We start from the raw sequence: 26,734 nt of genomic DNA on the forward strand, positions 1-26,734 counted from the left end.
CATAAATATGAATTAGGTGAACTTTAATAAAGTTGATTCAGCCAGAAAATTACATAGTATTTTCTGTTGTTGTTTTGAGGGTGTATCCTTGGCTTAGTAGGAACTACAGGCTAATAACCAGCATTGCAAATATATCAGCCGGTATTTTCTTATTGCAGATATATAAGTATCAGCATATGTTAAACCATAAGTAACAAGAAATTTCAGTAAAATATATATCAGTAGATACATCATTATAAGGTTTTTGTTATTTTAAATATCAATATTCGTATCAACCTCAAAAAGGTTTTTGAAAAGCTGTAACTGGAGAATGTTTGACATTTCTGCATGAAAGATTACTGAAACGATTAATCGAATATCTTACTAATTGCAGATTCATCTTCTGTTGATCGACTAATCAATAAGTTGAGGAATTCTTTCAACTCACAATTGATGTAAAGACGAGTTTGAATAGTTTGTCCAACTGAGTGCGACTCCAAGTAAAATAGTTGTATCGTTGCTGTTTTGTAATGTAACTTGTCAAGCGGCTTGTTCTTAAATGTTGTTGTAGAACTAAATCAGCTTTGTGTTTGTGTTTAATTTATTAAATTATTATTGTTATTATTATTATTGCTGTGAATTCTGACTCATTTTCTGCCATTATTCTCTCTCCATCTCACTCTCTCTCTCTCCCTTGCATAATTAATTGCTGGGTCTCACCCTCTCTCTCCTTCATAATTAATTGGTGGGTTTGATTTAGTGGCCTGTGCAGGATTTTTTGAGGCAAAGCTTCTTTGTGCAGTCACTTTTGTAAATAGAAAACAATCAGCGCAGGCCCGGGGCATAAATCAAATCTAGATAATGCCTATAAAAGCTGATGGAAGAATAACAGAAAGCCTCACAGCTTCATGCCAAATTGCTTGAATGTGTTTATTTGTACGTTTATATAAATGTTTGGTTATAATCGCAACAACCTCTTGCAACCTCTCAATCTGTGAATGTTATACTTATTTTGAAAGAGGATTGAACAGGCAAAAGTCAGCACAGGTCTAGTTTCTGAATGATCAATCAGGCTGTTGTACTGACATTTTGTGTACTGTCACTGTGTCTGTCTTGTAGAACAATTACAAGCTCAATCAATGGACTGAAAATGAATCTGCAATAATTTTGATAACTGATTAATCGTTTGAAGCCCTTTTTCAAGCAAAAATGTCAAGTATTCTCTGGTTCCAGCTCAAATAGTGAGCTGAATTTCTTTGGGTTTGGGACTGTTGGTCAGACCAAACGAGGAATCACTTAATTGAGAAAATAATCAGCTGATTATTTGGATTATGGAAGTAATCTTTGGTTGCAGCCTTAATGTCTTGTTTGTCATAAATTCAGTGTTGCTTAAACACAAAAAGCTTGTTGCTCTTTGCTCTCCAGCCTTGGGAAGCTCAGTGAATTTATCTGTTCCAAACTGTTAAAGATTAAACAGAATGATTAGCATGGTTCCTGTTTTGGGGCTTAAATTGGATGCATGTACTGCCTGTCCTTGGATGACTGTAAAAGGACAAGGGGTGAGAAAAGGAGAGTGAGTAACAGGAGACATGAATCCTTATTGTGGTTTTGTTGATATGAGCGGTGTGTTCCAATAAAACCCTGCTCTCCGTGTGTGGGTGTGCATAATGGAGGGAAATCACGCCTGACTGTTGAAGCAGAGAATCGGCGTGTGGCTGCTAATAAGAGACAAAAAAAAGAGGCATTGCCAGAATGAAAAAAGGCAGGGGGACCAATGGAGAGAGGAGGAACGGAGGCTGTTGTATGGGATTAATGGACGCACTGTGCGGGAGGAGGGAGGGGAGGGGAGGGGGAGATGGGCTTCTCCGCGGAGGCTGTGGTGGTGGTGGTGGGGGGTGGCTTGGGGGAGACCACTGTGGCAGGGGAGAGGGAGAGGAGAGACAGGGAGGGAGGGAGGGAAGCTGGTGAAGCCGCGGATATTCATGAAGACGCCAAGTGTTTTTTTTTCTCTCTCTCTCTCTCTCTCTCTCTCGCCGTGGTGACACACTGCTAGTCTGCAGAGAGACAGAGGGAGCGGGGAAGAGAGAAGGGGAAGGAGGCGAGTGAAAGCAAGAAGACGAGGCCCAGCCCATCTTTCCATTGATCTTGAGGCGATCAAGGTGAGTGTGTTTTTATTCTTACATGCTGCAGCCTGACTCTCTGTGTGTGTGTGTGTGTGTGTGTGTGTGTGTGTGTGAGAGTGAATGTGTGTGTACATGTGTCTGTCTGACACATATCTCTTGCTGTGCGTGTGCAGACAGGCACGATGGCAGGGCTGTCCTCATGTATGCATGGCTTCAATGTGTGCTTTATATATATTTGGGTGTTTTGTAACAGAAGAGCAGGCTGGTAGTCGAGCTGCATATTGATGCATTGCTGCTTGGTTTTATAAGCTCCTTTATCTGTAGTGGAGGTGGTACTGGCGGCAGCCATGGTGTGTGTGTATGTGCTGAAATTTCTCATTGTGTGTATATATATGTCACTGTGTCACTATGCATTTGTTGATTTCTCCACACAGACCCACCTTTTTTAACTCTGTGAATCTGTGCAGACTCTGGTGTGAGAGTGCTTTCATTGAGTGGGTGTGTTCTTGATGACCCCTGGTAAAAGTCGTCTCCACCACTATCTGTCTGTGTACCAGCTCAATCAGAAACACTCTGATATGCTGAATCTGTCCTATCCAATAGAATTAGGTCATCTCGGACTGCTCAGAGTAATTATATAACATCAGAGAGCTTTGGTGTTGCAGTATCTGCTCTGAATTAGCCACACTGTAGGTACAGCTCCTGCAATGCCACAACAGCCAAAATATTTTGTTAGGGCTGCCCCCTTTATCAGTCGGCCAATCATTTGTTTGGATATTAGTCAACATATTGTGATGATTTTTGAGTATTTCATTGTTTTGTTCATGCATGATCTGTGTATTGTGGAAAACAATAGGCATGTGTTCCCAAATATATCCCCAAGCTGGTTTACATTACTAAAGGAGTACTGTATGTATGGCAAAAGGATTTGCTCATATTTGACAATGCATGAAATGAATTCATTAAATGAAAGCAGGACAGAGAGTTCTAAAAGAAGGATGGAAAGATGACTCAAAAAGAGACAATATTTGAATTATTGCTCCTACTAACTCTTCATTTCTGTTTTCTCGCAGGGAAGCTACACTAAAGAGGACACACTGAGACAGATTCAAGGATGGATCCCGGCATATCAGACCTGGAAGACCTTGACATCTGGGCTTAACACTTCTCCCTGTGCAGAATTTCGATCCGACTGACCAATCAGACGATGGGAAACTGATCTGAGACAGGAGAGACTAATTCTCCCACAAACTGGATCTGGATTATTAATTGCTGGAAAACTACATTCATGTGGGATCAGGTTTACAACTGGGAAATGTCATGTGAACAATACTCCAAGTTGGATAAACATTTTAGGAAACTTAAGAAAAGGTTTTCTTCGGCAGTGACATCATGAACTCTGACCGGGACATCCCATCTGGCCAAAGCAAGACGACATGCAGACGGACTTATTTTTCCCCAGAACCTCGTAGCTTACACTAATATGATGTGAGAATTTTCTTTTTTGATTTGTCTTTCTTCCACCTTTGGCTTGTGAAAAATCAACAGATCAAAACAAAGGTCATCCACCTCAGACTGAATCTGGAGCCTCTGAGGGGCACATAAATGCACCTTTAGCATTTAACGGCAGGTTGGACGCGCAGTTTCAGCCATCTGAAGACCGAGGTGAGGACAGGGCGCGAGCGAGGAGGTTGGCTGGCTGAGTCAGCTCCAATGGGGGCCGGTTGTGACCCGGTCTGACCCCGGTTTGACCTTGCATTGACCTTTGACCTCTCCGGTCCTGGCTCTCCACCTGCTCTGCTGCCTGGGTTCGGGAACGCTCCGCCCTGGGGCCCAGAACGAGCCAATCAGAATGAAGAAGAGCCGCAGCGTGCTGTCTGTGACTGGAGAAGAGGTGAGAAGGAGAATATAAACAACCGGGGATATACTAAAGAAAAAAACTAACTTTGTCACTTGTTTCCATGAGAGTAGATACCAGGCAGAGCAAACTGTCAGACCTAGACTGTGTGTGTGTGTGTTTCCTTGAATGCTTACCATGACATACAAACCTTGTGACTATCACACATCCAAGGCTCCCTTTGTTCTTGTTGTCGAGGTCTGTGGACGCACTCAGAAGTCCGAGTGGACATCCTGTCTCCTCCAGCCTCCACTCAGTGTGATCCACTCAGTCAGTCATAGTCATCTATGTAAATGAGCCCCAGCTAAACGAGTGCTCTATGTAAATTTTCTTTTAAAGGTAACGTCTTGGCTGAAGGACATAATACCATTCATTATTCAAGTGCTCTTTTATTGATTATGCTGAGCGGGTGCCCGTACATTTGTATATGTTTGTGTGTACTGTATGTGTGTGTGTGGATGTGAGCATCTTTCCACATCTGGGTCTGGACGACATCAAACGCAGCATGGAAGCAACACGGCACTGTTGCCTAGCAACTGCTACCATTCCCCCAGTGTTTTGTTGCTACGGTACTGCAGTGCAGATCAGCCTCTAAGAGCTCAGTCTGTAGAGGCCTTATCCCAGACACACACTCACACACATGCATGTAGCCAAACACGAGCACACTCACACGCATGTAAACACACATACATTTATAATTTATAGTCTGTGTTTTTGTTGAAGTGTCCTCACTCAACAGAATTTGAATGTGGCAAACCAACACGGCTTGGTAAATGTGCCAAAATGATAACCGTGTGGACCGAGTACTTTCATTTTTATTACTGACGTAATTTTATATTTACAGAGGGAAAAAAAGGTGTTTTATCTCGCTGCATGCCTTTGTTTCCCACACCTGCTCCTGTCTCACAGGGTAATGACACAGATATAACAGGTGCTGGGGAGAAGGCGGAGTCATCTCGCTACAGCCGATCTTACACGTCTGGGGCCACACTGGGGGCTGAGCTACGCAGAGGGAGGAGCAGAAGACTCTCGTCTAGTCTCCAGGTATTGAGAGGAAGTTTGGGCACATTAAGCTGTGTGGCCCTGGGGTAAAAATGAGCTATGGGCCCGCATTAACCCTGTGCCTCATGTGAACATAATATTAAAGGACCATACCGTTGATTTAGCAGTGTTTAACAATTAGTATTATTCCTACCATTGCAGGGATCCACGGGCTTCCATTCATTTTAGTATAATGTGAAGACTTGCTTGAGTTCTTTAATCCATCACAGTGAACATTAAGTTACACTGTCATTATGAGGTAAAGCAGTGCAGACTGTTCACTGTGATAGATTGAAGCAGCAATAATCAATATTTTCATGATGACAATAGATCAGATGACTATGTGAAAGGGGTCTCTAGTGACGAACCCACAGATAATCTCCCAACTCCTCAGCTTGTTGTTGTGGTTTTACAGCCGGCAGCTTTACTGTTTTGAGGCAGCTGCTTCAAGGGGAATACTCTGATAAACCCACCGTAAACTGCTTGCCCTGCACCAAACAAAAACGGCAAACAAAGTTAGTACTACCTTGTGAACATAGTGGAGCATTTAGCGGCATAAGAGTCATTTATTTTTCTCAGGAGTTGGTGAAGTTCAAAACAGCTAAAACACGAATCAAGGTGATATTATGCCAACGATGGGTTTACATTTTTTCTGCTGCTGCCAAAAAAGCAGTTATTGCAGGAGTCTGGTAATTGAATTTCATATGGCACTTGAATAGAAACCAATGGAAAAATACAAATTGAATACATTGCATACATTTAAAAATGGTCAGAAACATGGTAAAGTATTGATTGTATTGAATGATTTGTAGTTACAAAGCTAAAACTTAGACACTACATGCATGAATTTGCAATCACCTCAGACCAGTTTACAGTGAATCTGGGGCTTTTGGGGCTCCTGTGTGTCTGCGGCACTGAGGCAGTTAGATGTTCTCCCAGCCTTGAACAGAAGAGAGACTGAGTGTACAAACTGTGCACACCTGAAACGCAACTGGTGACTAGTATCATCTACAAACCCTTCCCTCTAACTCTACAGGTACCCTGCTGGCTCCGCCCTCGAGACCGCACTCGTTCACCAGAGGTCCTGAACAATGTGTCGCGTCCAACGACTCTTCCCCTCCGCATCCCACCACGCATCTCCATCACACAAGCAGACACTGACAGGTTTACATACAATTGAACTTCATTTCAAACCACTGATGTGACCATGTTTTATTCCTGTCCTCATCAAACTTTTCCTCCTCTCCTCGTGCTCCAGTTATGAAGCAGAAAATGGCGTGTCACCAGGTCACACCCCGCTGGGTTCACAGAGTCCAGGCCTCACCTTACACACCTCCTTTCCCCAGGGCCAGAGAAGAGAGTCCTTCCTCTACCGCTCTGACTCGGACTACGACATGTCGCCCAAGACGGTCTCGCGTAACTCCTCCCTCGCCAGCGAAGGGTGAGACTCGGAAAGAAAGACAAAAAGAATGAGTGAGGGGGGAGAGAGCATGTATGTGTCTATAAATATTGCTATCATATCTGCTTCCTCTCTTCTTTTCAACTCTCTCTCTGTCCCTACCTCTCTCAGGCACTCAGGAGAGGACTTTATTGTCACACCTTTTGCTCAAGTGAGTGTCACTTAATAGATAAATCGTTTATCTACTGTAGATTATACTATACACAGTGTAAAATGTTTCATAATGCTTCCAGCTCGTCCAAATAGTTTCTCAGCCATTTTACACAATTTTGACCTTTTGGAAAATGGACAGGTATATTTCTCTGACATTGTTCTGTATATATCCCGTGATACTGTGTGATTGTTTAGGTACTGGCCAGTCTGCGATCAGTACGGAGCAACTTCACCGTTCTTGCCAACGTCTCCACACCAACAGTCAAGTCAGTGCCAACTCATTGTCCTGAAATGTGCCAATTATGCACATTGTGATAGTATGTTGTCATTTGTGTGACCAGTCAAAGAGGTAGTTCACGCTTTACAAATCATACCAACAACGATCTACTTTACTACAGTATGTCAGACCTTAAAATACAGCTACATATCATTGTAAGCACACATCTTATGTCACACTCATACACGTTTTGTGACTACAGAACTTTGACATGAAAATGCTGATTATTATTTTCCCATTTCAAACTTTCTTACACGTCATATTGGATAAGACAAAAAGAACAAGCATTAATTCTTAATAGAAAGAGAGAGAGAGAGAGACATTTTTACGTTGTATCTTCTATGTTCACAGTGTTCAATTCAGTTCAATACAGCTTTATTTATCCCTTTAAGGGCAATTGTATGAAGTTGCTCGTCACCCAGATCAGCACATAGTAGAAAGGAAAAGAAAGGAAAACACTGTTAATCACAAAACTAAAAACAACCAAACGCTATAAGCTCTAAAAGATATATGTGGAATTGGTAACACATTAATAAATAATAATAATAATAATAATATGTCTAACAATCTAAAAAGATACACAGGGTTAGGAGGCCATTGCTAACTTGTTGTTGCTAACTTAGGTCAGTCTGCACTTTCTGGTAGGTCTAACTAACTGGTGTGTCCTCAGGAGGTCTCCTCTGGGTGGAGTGTGTGTCAGTCCCAGGGCGTCACTATCAGACCAGCAGTACCAGCAGCTCGCCCTGGACACACTGGAGGAGCTGGACTGGTGCTTGGACCAGCTAGAGACCATTCAGACACACCGCTCTGTCAGCGAAATGGCTTCCAACAAGGCATGCAATCATCACTGTATTGAATTGAACTCCTCAGATAATCAAAACTCTCCAAAACGTAGAGAAACAGCGCATCATTGACTCGTATCTCTGTTTTGCTCTCATCCAGTTCAAGAGGATGCTGAACAGAGAGCTGTCCCACCTGTCAGAGATGAGTCGCTCTGGTAACCAGGTGTCTGAATACATCTCCAGCACCTTCATGGGTGAGTGGGACCAGAATCGGATTTTTGTCCACATCACATTTATGACCCTTTGCCAAATAAAAACAATGCATTTGTCTATGTGTGTGTTTGTGTTTGTCCATCAATCTGTAGACAAGCAGAACGAGGTGGAAATCCCGTCTCCGACTCTGAAAGACAAACCTATGAGTCACATCAGTGGAGTAAGGAAGCTGTCTCACAGCTCCAGCCTCTCCAGCACTTCAATGCCTCGCTTCGGTGTCAACACAGACCACGAGGATGAGCTTGCCAAGGTCTAGCTGTCTGTGTGTTTTTCTCTGACTCACATGAAATAAGTTGCACAAATTCATCCCTGTTCAGACTTGGACTGTACTCGGTGAACACTGATATTTTTTTAATCTTGTGTGCACAAGATAAAAAAAATATCCTCTTTCAGAACTTCGGGGCTCCGTAGAATTGAATATTTCTTTTGCGTTGTTTTAATATATATATATATTATCTAACAATATACTAGATTATAACACTTTTAAGAGATTTTAGTGTTTTAAGACTATAAGACTTCCGGGTTGATGGGCTCATAGTATTGAAACATTGTACAGCTCTGTCCATGTCTGCATCACATAAACATAGAATATTTTGTTATTCCTTTTGGCTGCTTTTTTTGTGCTCAACGCCTCATTGTTTAATTCCATCTAGTCTTTAGCAGCAAATGTTTGGAAAGCCTCACAGCAGGATGGAAACTGTCCCTGGTTCTGCATCTTCATTTAGCAGTACACAAATCAGATGTAACTATGCTACTTACAAATAACAAGACTAAGAGTCTACAGCCATGCTACCAGTTCTGCAAGGCTGTAGGCACAGCGCTACTTTGAGCTAAATGCTAACATCAACAGGCAAATTCAAATTTTGACCTGAATGTGTACCATACAAACAGCTCAAAACCCAAAAGTATTCAGTTTACTGTCACAGAAGAAGAAGAAACTTAGTAAATAGTCATATTTGAGAAGCTTGAACCAGTAATTTTTATTTTTATTTTCTGTCAATCAAATACTCTACTAATCGTTTCAGCTCCAAAGTAATTACTGATTGTCTGTTCACTTTGTGGACGAATGTCATTGGTTGTTGTTGCTTTACTCAGTTAGTATATATATGATTTGGACAAGTTAAGTTTGATTGGTGATTGATAGTGTTGGTAATTTGGTAGATTTGGTTTATTGTCTAGCCCTATGTTAAATTCTGCAGCACATTTAAATGATTTCTTAGCACCCTCTGAACACGCTGTTAGCACTTGAAAAATGACATTTGCTTTAATAAAGCCTCTAGTGGAATAAGGCTTTTATATTTTTGTATTTAAAATATTTAGACGTTTCTGACTCAAATATTCATATTATGTGTGTGTGTGTGTGTGTGTGTGTGTGTGTGTGTGGTGTTCGACCAGGAGTTGGAGGATCTGGACAAGTGGAGTTTTAACATATTCAGAGTAGCAGAATTCTCCAACAACAGACCTCTCAGCTGCATCATGTATACCATCTTCCAGGTAAACTAAACAAGTGTGAATGTGTGTTTTCTTCTCACCTGAAGTGTTTGAGGGGTTTGTGGATGTATACGACTTTCTCCCATTGGAGTGTGTGTGTGAAGTTTTCTCCTCCCTCCTCAGGAGCGAGAGCTGTTGAAGACGTTTCGTATCCCCGTCGACACCTTTGTCACTTATGTGATGACCCTGGAGGACCATTACCATGGAAACGTAGCGTACCACAACAGCCTCCATGCTGCAGATGTCACCCAGTCCACACATGTCCTCCTCTCCACACCTGCTCTTGATGTATGTTGACGTACACACACACACACACACACACACACACACACACACACACACACACACACACACACACACACACACACACACACACACACACACACACACACACACACACACACACTGATGTGAGAAAGGATGGCATTGAAACTCAAAGTTTAATGGTTAAAAACGTTGTGTTTAATATGTTTTTGTACAAAAATGATACAAATTAAAACTCATATATGCAAATTGTTATTTAATTTCTTTTTTTTTTTTATTTGTCAGAAGGTTCAATAAACACTCCAGTTTCAAAAAATGTTCTGGCAATTATTTCATGGTTCAGGCTTTACAGGGTTAAATAAACATATACACACATAAAGTTAACTAATAGCGTATAACACAAGACAACTTAAAGTAAATGTGAGTAACATAACAAACAATCCAGCATTTTCGGTCAAAGATGTCAGACAAAAACAAAACAGGGAAAGTCACGGGGACGTAAAACACAACAAAAAAAAGCAATAATCATCTTTGGAACTGTAGATCATTTTAGTTTATGACTGAAAACATCACTTGTAATTGTATATTTTCAAAGCTCTACTACTTTACCTGAGGTTGAGGTCATTCATTTATGACACTATAACAAACCAATTTTCACCCGTATTTGTCGTCACCATGGACCAAAAAGTTGTTTTGCACGGAAATAAACGGACCACAGTTATCATTTCAGTCCTCTTGTGACAAACAGAACAGAAGGTCTTGTAATAATAAAAAGTGAAAAGAAACACAAGCTGCTGATTTTGCGTCAAAGTCCCTCTAAGGAAGTAAAAACATGATTCAACTATAGAGTGATTGTATTACAAATGACATATTCTTAATATTCTAAATAAACAGACCTAACCCTTCAGATTAAAATATAAAATATAATAATATAATAAAAATAATCCTCTCTCTCTTCTTCTCTGAACTTTTCTACTCTCTGCCCTTCTTGTCCCTCTCAGGCCGTCTTCACTGACCTGGAGATCCTCGCCGCTCTGTTCGCTGCAGCTATCCATGATGTAGACCACCCCGGAGTTTCCAATCAGTTCCTCATCAACACCAGTGAGTGCACACACACACACACACACACACACACACACACACACACACACACACACACACACACACACACACACACACACACACACACACACACACACACACACACACACACACAGACAAAAGTTAACAAACTGTCGCTCTTCCCTGTGCGCAGACTCGGAGCTGGCCCTGATGTATAACGATGAGTCTGTTTTGGAGAACCACCACCTCGCTGTGGGCTTCAAGCTTCTGCACCAGGAAAACTGTGACATCTTCCAGAACCTCACCAAGCGACAGCGCCAGAGCCTTCGCAAGCTCGTCATCGATATGGTCAGGACATTTCTTACCACATCTCACGCCACACCAGTTAAATGTCTAACCTGACCTTCAGCTTATTTGGGTTAGTTAGTTTCTTTTGGCTGCCGATGCTGAGAATCTCATTATTTTTTTTATTATTCCAATCTTACTCACATCACATCATTCACAGCCTGTTTTCAAGTCCTCCATGTTTGGTTTTGGACAGAGATTAGGTTGCATCTTTGTGCTTCTAATTTTTTTTTGCTGTCTCTGTCTGCAGGTGTTGGCCACAGACATGTCCAAACACATGACCCTACTGGCTGACCTGAAGACCATGGTGGAGACCAAGAAGGTGACCAGCTCTGGTGTGTTGCTCCTGGACCACTATACGGAACGGATACAGGTAACTTGTCCTCTATACATGCCAGTGTGGCTGGTATTTGGTTAATTAAATTACAGCAGTGACATCTGCATATGTCTTCTGTACTGTGTGAATATATTGTTATATATATACTGCACAAGGTGCTGAGGAACATGGTGCACTGTGCAGACCTGAGCAACCCCACCAAGGCGTTGCCGTTGTACCGACAGTGGACGGAGAGGATCATGGAGGAATTCTTTCGACAGGGTGACAAAGAGCGAGAAAGGGGGATGGAGATCAGCGCCATGTGCGACAAACACACTGCTTCCGTGGAGAAGAGTCAGGTAAAGCTTCATCTCTCTCTCCCATCCACTTTTTTTAATACAACAAATCCAGATTGATGGATTGGAAACTGTGTTTGCGTATGTGGATGTTACATGAGTTCTCTGTCAGAACACAGAACGGATAACTGGCCGTGAACACAGTATGATAAAACAGCCAACAATAAGAACCTGTTTGGTGAAGCTTAAACCCTTCAGTTGATGGTGAAACTATCAGAAGTGTGAATGGCCATTTTTGAGGTCATTGTTGGCGTCATTCACAAACACTGCAAAGTTTTGTAATATGGCAATGTGGGGGAAAATAGCACATTTCATAATGACAAAATGACACCACACAGGAAGACAAAGAGGAACAGTGGTTACATAAAGATCCTCTCCAACATTCACAGTGAGACACTTAACCATCTTCATCGTCAAACACCTGTAAAACATCAATTAAAAACAATGACAAATGTGAAAAATGTTGTACAGTATATAGAGTGAGTAATTTAAATTAACTTCTTAATTATGCCTTTATTTTATATGGTCCACAAATACTGATTGGGCCTTTAACAAAGCCATTTGTAAGCACTAAACACAAAGTCCAGCTGAGGCTGATGGGAATGTCATTAGTTTTACAGGTTATTTGGTCATAAACCAAAATATTGGACTAATAACATTTTTGGCCTGATGATGGCGCTAGATTCAATTCATTCTGAGAAAGAGACAATATCTGTACTATATTTCATGGCAATCAATCCAGTAGTTGTTGAGAGATGCAGTACTTTCATTGTCCCCCAGCATGAAAAAACTTTTCTTTTCATGAATCTGGCAGAGTAAAGAAGCCTGGAATGACTTAAGATAAACTCTGGCAATCATTAATCTTTTGTTATTGTATTTTGGAGGCATGTATGACAAATGCATTTCTGTTTCAGTGTCCAAGTGGCTACAGTCACTGATTCTGTACTGTTTGAGATATTCAGCCAGTTGGATTTCTCTATACTTTAAAGGAACAGTTCAACATTTTGGGAGATATATTAGCTTTCTTGAGCTAAGCTAACTGACAGATATGGTAGTGACATCAATCTAGAGTGAGAAAGCGAATTTCCCAAAGTGTCTGATCATTTCTATAACACCACCTATCATCATGGCCTGAGGTGCAGTTCTTTTTCTCTTCTAGGTGGGTTTCATCGACTACATCGTCCACCCGCTGTGGGAGACGTGGGCTGACCTGGTGCACCCAGACGCCCAGGAACTGCTGGACACGCTGGAGGAGAACAGGGAGTGGTATCTGACCACCATGCCCCAGTCTCCCTCACCTCCCCCGGACAGACACTTACAGCACGACCGTTTCCAGTTCGAACTCACCCTGGAGGACCTGGAGCACAACAACCACAACCACATACACCTGAGAAACAGCGGCCAGACAGCCACCTGCGAGGACAGCGCCGCAGGCCGGACGCATGACGGCCAGGTGGAGTCGAAAGGCGAGGAACAGAACCACGTTGAAACTGAGAAAGAAGACGAGGAGAATCACAACAGCGAACACAACGGAGTCGGAAATGAAGAGGAGGAGGAAACTACAGAAAGAGAGGGAGAAGAAGAAGAGGAGGAGGAACATGGAGAGGACCAAGAAGAAGAAGAAGGAGAAGGAGGAGGAGGAGGGCAGGCAGATGAAACAGAAAAAGGAGAGGACGTGAATGATGCAGCAGAGGATGAGGAGACTAAAGAAGAGGAGGAAGAGAATCAGCAAGGAGAAGAAGGGCAGGAAGAGGGTGATGAGGAAGGGGAAAAGGATGAAGAGGAAGGTGAGGAAGATGCAGAAAATGAGGAAGGAGAAGGTGAGGAAGCTTTGGAAAATGAAGAGGTAGAAGGGGAATTAGAGGGAGAAAAAGAAGGTGAGGGGGAAGAGGAAACGGAAAATGAGGAGGCAGAAGAGGGTGGAAATGTGGAAGATGTGGAGGAAAGTGTGGAAAAAGAGGAGGGAGAGATGGAGGAGAAAGAAGAAGAGGAGGCAGCAGAGATGGAGGAAAATGTAGAACAAGAGGAGGGCGAGAAAGAGGAGGTGGAGGCCGAAATGGAGGAGAAAGGAGAGGAGGAGGTAGAGGAAACAGAAGATGTCGAAGAGGAGAAAGGAGAGTTGGAAGAGGCAGAAGAGGAGGAGGCGCCAGTTGAGGATGAAACTGGAAAAGAGGAGGAAGAAGAAGAGGAGGAGGAAAGTTAGTTATGTGTAAAAACTTGAATGAACAGGGTCAGTGAGGAAAGTTATAAATGGAGCCGTAGAGGCTTCTACAGTCAGCAGTGTGACTGTCATGGAAGAGGGTAAAGAGCTCTGACACCTTCATCATGTGACCCTCTCAGCTGAAGGCCAGCGTTTGCTCGACGTCTTAAACAAACTTCACAGCTCACAGAGAAACATGTAAGACGGACAGTAGAGCACCGGACACAAATACAAAACCTACGCCTTCCCGAACAGCCAGATTGTTGCAGCGTGTTGATCAACTGGTAGTGATAGAAAGACCAGAGTCTTCATCACAGAGTATCTGTACATCCATCACTGCCGTAGGGAATAAACTGGGGATAATAAAAGGGCGGGGGGGACCTTTTGTAGCTCCTGAAAATCCAAAAAAACAAAAACAACCTGAAATACGTACATGCAAATAAGTGCTACCCATCATCTCTGTCACTGTCTCGTTTATGAGGAAGATACCACACACACACACACACACACACACACACATCGACCAACAACTGTTAAAAGAATGTCAACTTCCTCTGTTCGTCAGAAAAGAGAAAAAAAAATAATGCAAAAAGTCTGGAAAGTGTAGTTTGTCGTCTTATATTTACTACAAAAACTTTCCACTTGTGAAGAGGACGCTGCGAAGACCTTTGGGCTCTGGTCTAGGAACAGTTTAACCTCCTCACGTAGTAACCTTAAAGCAACAATGCTGGATTTCTGAAACCACTTCTGAATAATATCTGGACTGTTTTGTCACGGTGGAAACATTTGCGGTCCAGCTCAAAAGGCTGACCTGTTGTACGTGTCGATGTCGGTTCATGTTTGAAAATAATCCACACCCAGTATTCATCCCACCACGACAGTTTCACCGCTGCCAGACTGTGAGTTTGATTCCCCCGGTGAATCGTGCCAAACTGTCCCACGACCAGCACTGAGCAATTCAGCCTTCCTCCAAACAAGGTGGCTACTCGTCCGTGAAGCAATGAACTGTGGGACCAGGGTAACGGGTGTGACGGTCTTCCACAAGTCCCATTTTTTTGTTTTGTTTTTGTAAAAATGGTATTTGGCACTTTATCTAACACCCCTGTTACATATATGTACATAATAAACATGTATTTTAATCTGCTGATGTCATATAATAAATATGATCAATGAAGTTGATGGATCGGGGCATCTTTCCACTCTGAGTAATACTGGGAAGGATTTATCCACCACGATACAGTAAGTAGTACTTTATTTTATGAGGCGTCATGTCCTAGGTGGTTTGGAAAGTAGAGCTGAAATAATTAGTTTATTAAACGACGGAAAATTAATTGGCAACAATTTTGATAATTGGTTAGTGAACAAGAAAAATGTCAAACATTTGATGCTTCCAGCTTCTCAAGTATAAGAAATTTCATTTTTTTCCCCACATTATAGTCTGTTTTTGTCTTATATCTTTGCAAATTAAATATCTAATAACAAAACAAACAATTTAATGAGTCTGGGAAATTGTGAGAGGTATTTTTCACTATTAACAAATATCAATAGATTCATCGATAATTAAGAACTATATCATTTTGTACTAAAACAGAGACACTGTAATTGTAGAAAATAATTTGAAGAAAATAGTCTGCAGATGTGTCAGTAATGTAAATAATCGTTAGCTGCAGCCTTAAGATAAAGTTTTACTGAACCTTTTGCTGCTATAAAGACTTGATGTAGTGCTTCACCCTTCGTCCTACATTTTCTACATTAAAGGGCGAGAAACTAACCGTCATCTACTTTTTAAATAGAAATCTGTGGGACGACTGGGACATTAGCTGAAGCCTGTTTTACTCCCTGTAGCACCCCTTTCACTTACAGTCAGCTGATCACTGAGGTGATTTAATTTCCAAACGTGTCTTCACTTGATGCTGTTTTCTTCAGAGCTGAAATGATTAGTCAATTAATTGGTTAGTCGATTGACTGAAAGTTAATTGCCAATCATTTTGAGAATAGGTTAGTTGTTTGAGTCAATTATCAAGCAGACATGCCGGACATTTCATGTTTTTCTAAGTCATTTTTAAGCAAAAGTTCCAGTTCATGTGAATATTCGCTGTGTTTCTTGATGGCAAACTGAATATATTTGAGTTTCGCACACTTGGACTGATTAAAGAAGCAATTTAAAATTAGTGAACTTCGTACTTTAGGAAATTGGGATGGACATTTTTCCTGATTTTCAATCGATAATAAAAGCAATAGTTTGTTGCAGCCCTAGTTGTCTCAAAGTCTGTCCCAACATTGTCAGAGTCTTGGTGGTGTCTGAAGGGATCTCTCTCTTTTAGTCCACACTAAGAAATATGACTGAAACTGGGTCCCTTCAGATTGAAGGGTTGTTTTTGGACGATTTGGTGAGACAGAGATTTTGAGCTTTGTTACAGATTGCATACATATTTATTTATGACATACGGCAGAGCACTGTTGGACTGACAGACAGACAAGCATTCAAAGAAAACATTTAAATTGGCTTCAAGTCCTCTGAAAAAAACAAAGTGCAGCCTGTTGTGAACTTGTGTAAATCTGACACGTATAAATGATTAAGCAGGTTACGTTGCACCGAATTTGTTGCCCTGGGCTCAAATCATAAATTTTCACAGTATAAAACAGCTCATCAGGAAATACTGATCTGAAATTAAGAAATGATCTTCAGGACTTTGACAAAACAGACATTTTAAAATTTGTTTCTCACACAGATTCCTTAAAGCAACCTCATTCTTAAAATAAATACATAATAAAAATACAAGATCTTCCATCTTAAGGCACTTAAATGCACAAAAGCAAATAAATACCAAATTTCATATGCAGACATGTAACCAGCTACATGTCAGCATACACATGGTTACAGTGAACATACTGTGTTATCTTAACAACAGGCAGAAGGCAGCAATCGCAAAAAACAACACACGCAAGACAACAGCAGAATGTTTAATACCTGAATCAGGTACAATCAGGGATGTACCCGACCCACCTGAAGCGTTAACATTTTAATGTGCATCATAGAGTTTCCCACCTTTAATATGGAGCAATATAAATCTTTCTGACATTATTTCTTCTTATGCTACTATGTTATAAAATGCAGAAAAGATTGACTTGATATTTGTTTGTTGTGGTGTTTGTTTACCTCATGAGGATCTTTTGTTGCTGAGTTTTTCTTTCTCACCGAGTTCACTTTACCTTCTCTGCCTTCAAAATCTACAGATCAGGTTCTGTGCAGACCAGGTCCAGAGTTTTAAATCCAAGTCTAAAGACGTTTTCAGTGGCCAATCAGAAATGTCCAGTCAGGAAAGTTGTGAATCTCTCTGGTCTCACTCAGCGGTTTGTCTCCGTGTGTTAGAGTCAACTTGTAGCGTAGACGCACCTTTCGCTGAAGAAAGAGGGAAAGATGTCAGATTCTTAAAGGGACAAATGAGAACATGAATGAATAAATACATAATGAAATGCAAATGAATCCATGCCACATTGTGCTCTGGGTTATCCAATTTATCAATGACTAGTTTTTATTCAGGTCATTTATCTCAACTGTCAACTGTTTTAAGGTTAACATCCACTAACTTAACAGTAAACCATGTTTAGGACAGTATTATAATGTCTAATTCAGAATAAGAAGTTTATCTGCATCTTTCATGTCATTTATAGGAATATTCTTGTCTATATAACATTTCAGTTGAATTCTAAAAAAATGAAATGAATGTGTCAAGACCAGGAAATAAAGAAACACGTCAAAATATCCACAATAAACTCATACATTTTAATAAATTAAAATGAAACAAAATCATAATCCTAAACACACTGAAATGTAATGATTCTTCTATACGAGTACTGAAGTTCCTCTGTTTTATTATATCAGTCACTAACATGGAAATGTTTCATGATAAATCAACAACGTGCTGCAAACTCACCATCTGAGGATTAGCCAATAGGAGGACCTGGGAGATGGCAGGCAGAGGCAGGAGAGGGTTGTAAGGAGGTAGGTGTGTCCCTGAGGCAGGCTGAAGTTTCATTAACATGGTCTGCAGGAGAGGAATTAAACCGACTTAACTAACTGGATATTCAACTCATTAATAGAAAGCATGTCATCACAGCTCAAATTGCTAAATGATGGAAAAGAGAGGGGATGGGGTGGTTTGTGTGCATAAAATAACAAATGTGAAGTGGATGCCTGGCTCCAGGAGGGGGCACCAGTAACATGATGAACAAATACTCGACCAATCAGCTTGAAACACTGACATCAGCTTTAACAGAGACGCTACCGATGAGCCAAAGGAGAAACGACAAACATGCTACTTATGTGTGAAAACTGATATTGGGAAAAAAAACTCATACAATATATCATTCTGATAAAAGATTCCGAATATGTGTTCGGAGTTTATTACCTTTGGAACAGCAGCTTGAAACAGGAAGTCTTTCACATCAAGGGCAGATGTGTTCACTGTGGAGAGGACGACCACAGCAACACCTGGATGACCCGGAGGAGAGTCTTTGGCAAAATGGAGGGAGACATGGATGCCGCCCTGATCGTACACAGTGATCGGCTCAAGATGACCTACAAACAAGCAAGGAAACGGCATTTAGAGGACATCCAGAGCAGAGGACAATAAACACATAACAGAAGAAAAGGTTGTGAATAAATCATTAGTAGTAAAATAACACAGTGAAACACAAAGTTAACCGAGCTGGTTCTCCATATTAACTGTAGTTTCAGGAACATACTGGATTTGATGGTCTCCATGGGAACACAGATGTTTTTCAGGACTTGTGGGGGACACGAGCTCTCCTCCATTTTCACAGGTGATCCCGACACTTCGTTGAGTTGTTCCTGTGCCTTGGACAGTGGCCCAGACCCTGAAAACTGTTGACTGTGAGGGAGTGGCCTGACGGAGGAAACGGTCATTTTAGTAATAATGACGTTAAATGAAGCCAGAGAACATCTCCGTACAGTACTTACATTTTTTAAAACAAAATGTATTGTATATCTTATAACAAATATCTGCCTACACACATCGACAGGCTGATATTATTATTATGTCATTTCTGATGTGGGTCGACTACTTTCAAGTGTATTAATGTTAAGTAGAGTTTTAAGCTCTGAATTAAATAATGTATAAGCACCCAGAGTATGATCACTATCGTCCTTACAAAATCATCACCTGTGTGCGTCTTCCCCTTGCGGCTTTTAGAAAAACTGATTATCCAGCAACACTTTCTATAGATTTTACTTGGTATAGGAAAACATGATCTACCATGTCTTGTAGGATTTTAAGAGTCTCCGCTTCTTTCTTTCCTTACCAAATGTTAGTCCCATTTGTTGTAGTGCTGGTGCCCCCACATCCACGAGCTCTCAATAAAAAGTCTCCCCCTCCATTCGGCTCAGTATTCATCATCTGAATCTCTCCATTAAGCTGACAGAAAAGGAAAAGGTGTGTTAAACTTCCAAACAAAAATCACCTTCAAACCTTCATCTATAAGTGTACGTCCGAGCCTCACCTGCAGCAGTTCTTCATAATATGACTTTGACATCTCTTGAGTCTTTTCTAACTCTGTAATTACAGGACACCACATCATTACCTTATGAAACATATTCATCACTGTCAGAGGGAGCAAACTAGAAATAGATACAAATGCAGGCCTACCTAATCCATTAAAGTCTTGGCCAGCCGCTGAGTGGAAGGTACTTTCCAGAAGAGAGGAAAACATGGGTGAAGAGGATCCGAAGGACGGTGTTGAATCAGCTTTTCTGTGCGTCTGTGGAGAGTCCAGTGCTGACAGGTCGATGAGGTGGTAGCTTTTAATCTCTCTGGGACTCCTTGGAGCTAGAGGAGAAGAAGAAACAGGATCAAACACAAGCAGAATAAAGTGGAGCCAAACACAAGGTCAAGGTGTTTTCCACAGGGATTACTAGAAGGGGAAAAAAAAGTGTACAAAATGAGGCCTACCATTATTTTTACCCTCCATTTCTTCCTCACTTCTACTTCTTTCTCTTCCACCGTTACATTCTCTCCTCTCCACTCGGTCTTTGTAGGAGTTTACTACAAGTGTTAGCTCGTCGTTAGCCGCCAGGACATGTGCCAGAGCGGCGTCGTCGTCCATCGTGTCGCTGGCCAGGCGGAACAGGCTGGGCCTAAGCCGATCACAGCGCTCGTACAGGGCCTGCAGAGGGAAGGCTCAAATGTTAAGTTACACTTCAACACACAAACACATTCTCCTCTGCAGAGAGACTTTCTTGCCTCAAATTTCACACTTTAAGTTCTGGATGTGTGAACGCATGAAAAAGAATTTACATGAAATAGATAGCACTCCCTAAAAATACTAATCTCTCTCTCTATTTAACAGTAATTATCTCAGTAATGGTGTGATTGGATGTTCCTAGTTACTATAATGCATCAATAAGCTGATGGTAGTGAACAACATGAGTGTGACTTCAGTGCTATGCTTCAATAGTCCTCTTCAATAGTCCTCTGGCCTCCAACACCATCCAGCTTCGTGGTCGACGCCTGGACAGCTGCTTGACTGCATGTGTAACGTCCAGCATACCTTGACATCTTCACTCGGCTGTAACGAGGTTCCAGTGATCGTGTGCTGGTCCAGCAGTTCTCTGAGCTCTTTGGTGCTGCTTTCCACCTCCTTTAGAGTAGATTCACGCTTCAACACTTTTTCTGCCTTTTCCTGCTCCTAAAACACAAACATAAACAAATTAATACCAAATTCATACAATTACAAATGCATGCATTGCAAACATGACCATCCCCACCACAGCGCTCCTCACCTCTTGGATGGTGCTTTTAATGAGCCTGTTGGCAGTTTCCAGGTCTTCAGGACGGGCACTTTTCAATAATCTGGCTAACAGCTGAGGATACAGACACATATTTTAGCATGATGAAACTTTATGTTACATTAACACATGACCTATTAAATACAAACACTCACCTTGGCTTTATCCTCCTGGTCAAAAACAGATTCTGTGGTTCTTTGTGGTGGTGGTGCCATTATAACTGTGTCTGGCAGTTTGGGATCTTTCTTCACAATACCTAAAATAACAAAAAGAAACATAAGACAGTTTTATTCTGGAGAGAAAGGCATAATACTACGCAACAAATTCATTTATACCACACATATATATATATATATATATATATATATAATACTTTACTCATACTATACTATTTTATATTTTTATATTTTATGCTATATTGCTGAACTATATTACTACATTATCTCACCTTATATTTAATATCCTATACTATATTATGTGAACATGTTATGCTGTTTTATTCCATTATGTATTATATATTATATTTCTGAATCATAGACAATTACTTAATCATATTATATATTTTCCTGGTGTGTGCTGTTATAGTAGATGGTATCATTTCTTTACTGCACTGATCATGAACCTGCGGGTACTGTATGTTTACTGCTTGCCTTGTAATTTTGAGTTGAATTGCTCTTGTGTAGTTTCTACTTTTAGAAACTATACAACTATACTTCTAATTATTTATCTACTTAACTTTCTCTACTCCTTTCTTTTACTATCTGTACTATCTGTCTTTGTGCTGCTGCAACACCCGCATTCCCCCTCTGTGGATCAATAAAGGCTCATCTTACCTTGTATATCTGTAAACTCCTAATATATCACGTGAATACCCTGTTTTAATTAAAGTGTTCCTCAGGTTAGTCTCAAGAGTTTAAAAAGGCCCATTTTCCATTATGTGTAGAAAATGTGTGTATGTTGCACCCATACCTTGTTTCTTGAGCATGCAGTAGGCCTCCTGAATCTTGGGTTCTTCTTTAAGCCAGAGAGTCCAGCCGTAGAGGACCTCCGTCACTCTGTCTTTAACTTTCTGTGGAGTCCACGCGCCAAAGTACTGCTCAGAAAAGATCAACCAGGTCAGTCACATCGGTGTCATTCCTCAGAAGCAACAATATTTCATTAGTCTTTAACTCTGAAGTTATAACAGATTTAAAGAAGTTCCTTGTCTACGGTCTATGTTGTTGATCCTTTGATGTCGGACTGTGTTCTGGGGAAATTTAGCTCCTTTTCAATAAGTTCTTTCTTTGTAACAGTCCAACATTATCTCATTACCAGCCGTGACAGCATATGACTGGTATTGTTTTCACCGCATGAGTCTGTGGTGGTCTGTGAAGACAGAGTTCGAAGATGGGCGTGGTCCGAGCAATGGTGCTAGAAGTAGGGGGGTAGGAAGCAGGAGGGGGCCATTGGCCCCCCCACTTTACGCCCCTGGCTCATACAAGTCATGGATTGTATCCTAGTATGTTAGTATGTGGGTGTGGTCTCATCCATGATACTGAGTACTCACGTAATAATGTATTAATTACTACCGAGTACTCATGTATTGGAACGTCAACATGTTGACAGATGTCGCAGATGGTGTGATCCCATCACAAGATGGTCTCTGGTTATGAAGTATAATCCATTTGATTAGATTTTATATTTGATTTGATTTTACCTCGCTGCCTTGTATGAATCACTTTGTAACTTGTGCTCTATAAATAAAGATCAACTGTCTGACTTCACAAAAAGAAAACAGCGCGCGCGCACACACACACACACACACACACACACACACACACACACACACACACAGACAAGTCTGAAGTATAAAACACCCAAAAACAGGATAATTTACATAAATACGACCTGATGAAATCTGCTCGGCCAGTAAAGTCAAATGATAAAGAAGCAAGATTTCTATTCAGTAAGATATGAATATGTGTGCTATCATTACCTTTTGGCCAATTAACTCAGAGCAGATAAGGCTCACACAATTCATACCTTTGATTTTAGATTTTATGACAGCAACGAAATGGGATCAATACATGCACAAATAGCTAACCTTTTTTTAAATGACAGTTTTAAGGACACCCGTGTCTCTTTGTGGTTAGCAGTACCTTTGGTGTTAAGACTTTGATGAGCTCATTGAGAAAGCGAAACTTGGCGACCTCGCTGTGAAACCTCTTTCCACAGTTGTTCATACATGCCTCGAGAACCTGGAAAGACCAAATAAGAATAAATAATTACCAACAGAAGCCTTTTCAACAAATGAAAATGAAAGAACAAAGTCTTTGGTCTTACGCAACACAAAAGAGAGAACTGATTTGTCACTGCATGTTTGCGGTTAACCATCTTTAAATGTCACATGACTTGAGGCACAAGAACCTCGAGAAGCTACGCTAAGTTACATTTTATAGTGAAACACTGCAGTTCTCTTTGATGTATGGATGACCATGGGCCATGTGATGAAAGTTAGTCACAGATATTCTTCACAGGTTCGCCCTCCCCGAGGATTAAAACAAAGACATTTGTTTTTCAATGAATGGTCCGCACCGTTAAAGATGCTCTCATAAACACAGTGTATAACTCATGAGAAATGGCATTAAATAAAATCATATGTATCCGGTATGTACACACAGATACCAAACTAGGGAGATATTGCTTCTTCTTGCAACTAAGGATAAAAAAAACAGGTCAAAATGAGTTGCTTGTTGCTTCTGGGAACTTCACAGATGAATGCACTGAATATTTAACAACAGTTAAACAAAATAAACTGTGTATTATATGCAGAGATGAAGAACCTGACGACTTACAGTGAGACCCTGCAGACCCTCTTTCTCCTGTGGTGACTGGATTTTATGGGCAAGAAGACGAATGGCTACCTGTGGGCTGAAAGCAGAGAATTAAGATTTAAGTCCCATTAAAATGCCTGAGGAGACCGTGAACAAAGAACATGTTATGCCAACATCAAAAGAATTACTATTCACACATAGTTTCCACACTTGAGTAAAGTAAATAGAAATTAATAAAAACCTAAAAGGAAGTAGGAACAAAAGAAAATATTAGATTTGTTTTTATTTAAAATTTGCATTGCATTATACTTAAACAATAAATACTGAAAATAGGAAAAGGATCCAAAGGGGAAAAGGTGCTGCAGAGTTCCTCCTAACTCTTGTACAGTGGTGTAACTGAGAAACTGTGATCGCAACATGGATGTGAAGCAACTCTTTCTCAAATGCCACACAGTAACTTCTATAAACGGACTCCCCTGAAAACTTCAGCTCAGGTTCAAAGCCTGCAGATGATCTGAAAATACATGCAGGGCTGTGAGAGCGCACATAATGTAGGTGAAAATAAGAAAAACCTTTGATGAGGTGCACAAACTGTGTTCAGCTTACCCATCAGTCTCTTGGTTGACAAGCTGGTAGAAACCCTGGATGCAGTCCCATCTGTCCTCCTGATTGTTTGGGTCTGTGGCCTGGCCTAGAACAAGTACACCAGAGAAACAGGTGAAACTCCAAAAACTATTTTTCATCATGTGCCACAATTAAGTCAAATACATGCAAATACATGCAAGCAATTTAATGAGGAAGTGAAAATAAAAGACAGATCGACACAGAAAATAAGGGAAACACTGCTTATGTTGTACTAAGTATACTTGTAAGGCGTGGAGAGCAACTACTGTACATATGCAAGTACTGCATACACTACAGTATGTGTATATGAGTAGCGTTTTATCAATTACGAATAAGGTTTTTTACAATCCTAATTTCCAAGGTGATGTCTTCAAATTGCTTGTTTTTGCAGTTTTGCTTAATGAATTACTTAAATTATTATTTTAAAAAATGTCATGTAATGTAATTTTCCACCAATCTACTCAATGATTATTAACCCATCAATTCGGCACCAAAGTAGTAGCCTATACTTTTTTGATATTTTAAGATGTGGGTTCTGTATTTCGATTTTGGCCTACTCTAGACTTTTCTCCACTACATTTAACTGTTGAATGGAGTTCCTATTTACCTGAATATTAAGATGTTGCATTGAACGTGATAGACTCATTAAATACTGCTCTTCTAGAGTAAAAACCTTGCATCTCCAAAGGGGAGCCACCTTGAACTACTTTTAACAGTATCTAAAGAGTTTAAGAAAGGCAAAGAGGATGGTGTTATTTTTCATTCTTTCGAGGAGAATGAAAACTTCTTCTAAGGGAAACTAGACAAAATGTTGGATATGAGGCTTTCACACGAATCATACTGTAGCACTTGTACTTTTAACTCAACTGAAAAGAGAAGTACTCATAATGCTTTTAGTTTTCATATTTAGGTGCATTTTACTGCTTCTACTTATACTACTGCTAATTTTCAGTTTATCTTTAAATGCATGTCTTTTACGTGTCACTGTGTATTTCTCCGTCGTGGTATTGCTACTTTTACTTGCATAAAATATCTGGAAGCGTCATACAAATGAAAATATGAGGTTTTCTGCCACCGTGCGCGCGCACAGCAGGAGCGCAGACACAACACGGCGCTCGAGCGCTCGTCAGGCACGCGTACAGTCTAACGAACTTCCTGTTCCAACTTACACTTTCTGCATGATGCCAAACTTATCCTTTTTTTTAAAAAAGGTTCAAATAAATCGACACATTCTGAATTTACTCGCAAAAACAACGTCTTATTACAGTTATTAAGCCCAACCGACGCCACGAGCCGGCCGTTAATGTGAAGTTAGCAAACAAAGCAGCGACAGTTAGTTCGGATATGAGATACGTTAGCTAGCGTTACGTCGGATTTAAAAGATAGCAAACACCAGCAGCAAAAACACAAACAAACGTCTATATTCCCTGTTTACTTACAGAGCAATGACTCCAAAGTTGCCTGGCTGTCACCGGTCGCCATTGCCGTCCGTCTCCTGCAGGTCCAGAGATATTTTGTAGCTGGTCTATGTGCGTCTTTACGGGGTAAAAGGTGTCAAACTGCCGCCTGTCTTTGGCGACATGTGACACTCATGCCCAGTCACACTCCTGACACATCAACCAATTTACGTGACACACCTCCTCCCCTCTCTGATTATATCAGCACTACATTCAGTGTAGAGGAAGCATTCAGATCTTTTACTTAAGTGAAAACAGCAATACCACAGTGTAGAAATACTTTGTGAAAGCAAAAGTCTTTCATTCAAAATTTTAGTACCAAAAGTGAAAGGACTCTTTATGAATGGCCAATTTCAGAATAACGTATATTATAATATTAAATTATAATTATTGATGCATTCACGTGTACGTCACTTTAATGTTACAGCTGGTAAAGGTGGGGCTAATTTTAACTATCCTATAATAATGTATCATATTTGTCCATTATATTTTGTGTAAATAGTCTGAATCTGAAAATACATGTAGTGGAGAACAAACTACAGTACTTGAGTAAATGTACTTAGGTACTTTCCACCACAATTAAAGTCCTTCATCATCAGCTAATGTAAACAAGTCACAAGTTGTAGAAAGTAACTAACTACATTTACTTTTTAGTATTTTCAAACTTCTTATTTATACCACTCTTTACTTTTTACTCCTCTACATTTATGTGAGACATGTAGAGGTATAAAGTAGCAAAAAGGTATCATTGAAGTATAAAACCAAAACTGAAATGTAACCAGTTGAATGTTTTTATGTCCCTCTTCTAACAAAAATGTTTGGTATTTATGACTTCTTCATGCTTTTCTTGTGAGTGTACATACAGTACATACAGTACATCTGTCTGTTGAAAGTTCGTTAAAAATGTTTTTGCATAAAAATACCGAGGTACTTCCCATCGTTGGCTGAGTGTGTCACCTGGTCCTGTAGAGCCTCACAGTACTGAATAAAACAGACAGACCATGTGAGTAAAAT

The 26,734-nt window shown here is 40.6% G+C and overlaps 2 protein-coding genes across 2 annotated transcripts; one reads left to right on the plus strand and one right to left on the minus strand.

The window, feature by feature from the left end:
* Window positions 1-3,954: 3,954 nt before the first annotated feature.
* LOC139296784 (3',5'-cyclic-AMP phosphodiesterase 4C-like) lies at window positions 3,955-14,021 on the plus strand. The gene is made up of 16 exons (XM_070919301.1): window positions 3,955-3,996; window positions 4,909-5,043; window positions 6,077-6,204; window positions 6,299-6,481; window positions 6,611-6,650; window positions 6,848-6,918; window positions 7,600-7,762; window positions 7,872-7,965; window positions 8,077-8,234; window positions 9,380-9,478; window positions 9,599-9,763; window positions 10,741-10,840; window positions 10,995-11,149; window positions 11,397-11,519; window positions 11,639-11,821; window positions 12,978-14,021. The coding sequence occupies exons 1-16, from the start codon at window positions 3,955-3,957 to the stop codon at window positions 14,019-14,021; spliced, it is 2,883 nt and encodes a 960-aa protein (XP_070775402.1).
* Window positions 14,022-16,440: 2,419 nt separating this feature from the next.
* LOC139296793 (ADP-ribosylation factor-binding protein GGA1-like) lies at window positions 16,441-25,835 on the minus strand. Its single transcript, XM_070919312.1, has 16 exons — window positions 25,703-25,835; window positions 24,246-24,330; window positions 23,661-23,736; window positions 22,965-23,063; window positions 21,796-21,919; window positions 20,982-21,082; window positions 20,821-20,901; window positions 20,589-20,726; window positions 19,991-20,204; window positions 19,688-19,867; window positions 19,542-19,594; window positions 19,344-19,456; window positions 18,768-18,928; window positions 18,431-18,600; window positions 17,957-18,067; window positions 16,441-17,421 (listed from the first exon to the last, which is right to left on the minus strand). The coding sequence occupies exons 1-16, from the start codon at window positions 25,743-25,745 to the stop codon at window positions 17,311-17,313; spliced, it is 1,860 nt and encodes a 619-aa protein (XP_070775413.1). The 5' UTR covers window positions 25,746-25,835; the 3' UTR covers window positions 16,441-17,310.
* Between the last annotated feature and the right edge of the window lie 899 nt (window positions 25,836-26,734).

The sequence above is a fragment of the Enoplosus armatus genome, chromosome 2, assembly GCF_043641665.1.
Source record: "Enoplosus armatus isolate fEnoArm2 chromosome 2, fEnoArm2.hap1, whole genome shotgun sequence".
NCBI classification, from domain to species: domain Eukaryota; kingdom Metazoa; phylum Chordata; class Actinopteri; order Centrarchiformes; family Enoplosidae; genus Enoplosus; species Enoplosus armatus.

What these genes read in the sequence shown, in the direction of transcription:
- LOC139296784 (XM_070919301.1), top strand. Translation starts at nt 3,955, where the DNA reads ATGAAGAAGAGCCGCAGCGTGCTGTCTGTGACTGGAGAAGAG. An exon ending in TGTCTGTGACTGGAGAAGAG is followed by an intron (nt 3,997 to 4,908) that starts GTGAGAAGGAGA and finishes CCTGTCTCACAG; the next exon opens with GGTAATGACACAGATATAAC. An exon ending in TCATGTATACCATCTTCCAG is followed by an intron (nt 9,479 to 9,598) that starts GTAAACTAAACA and finishes CTCCCTCCTCAG; the next exon opens with GAGCGAGAGCTGTTGAAGAC.
- LOC139296793 (XM_070919312.1), bottom strand. Translation starts at nt 25,745, where the DNA reads ATGGCGACCGGTGACAGCCAGGCAACTTTGGAGTCATTGCTCT. An exon ending in ATTATGAAGAACTGCTGCAG is followed by an intron (nt 19,457 to 19,541) that starts GTGAGGCTCGGA and finishes CTTTTCTGTCAG; the next exon opens with CTTAATGGAGAGATTCAGAT. An exon ending in TTCAAGCTGCTGTTCCAAAG is followed by an intron (nt 18,068 to 18,430) that starts GTAATAAACTCC and finishes CCTCTCCTGCAG; the next exon opens with ACCATGTTAATGAAACTTCA.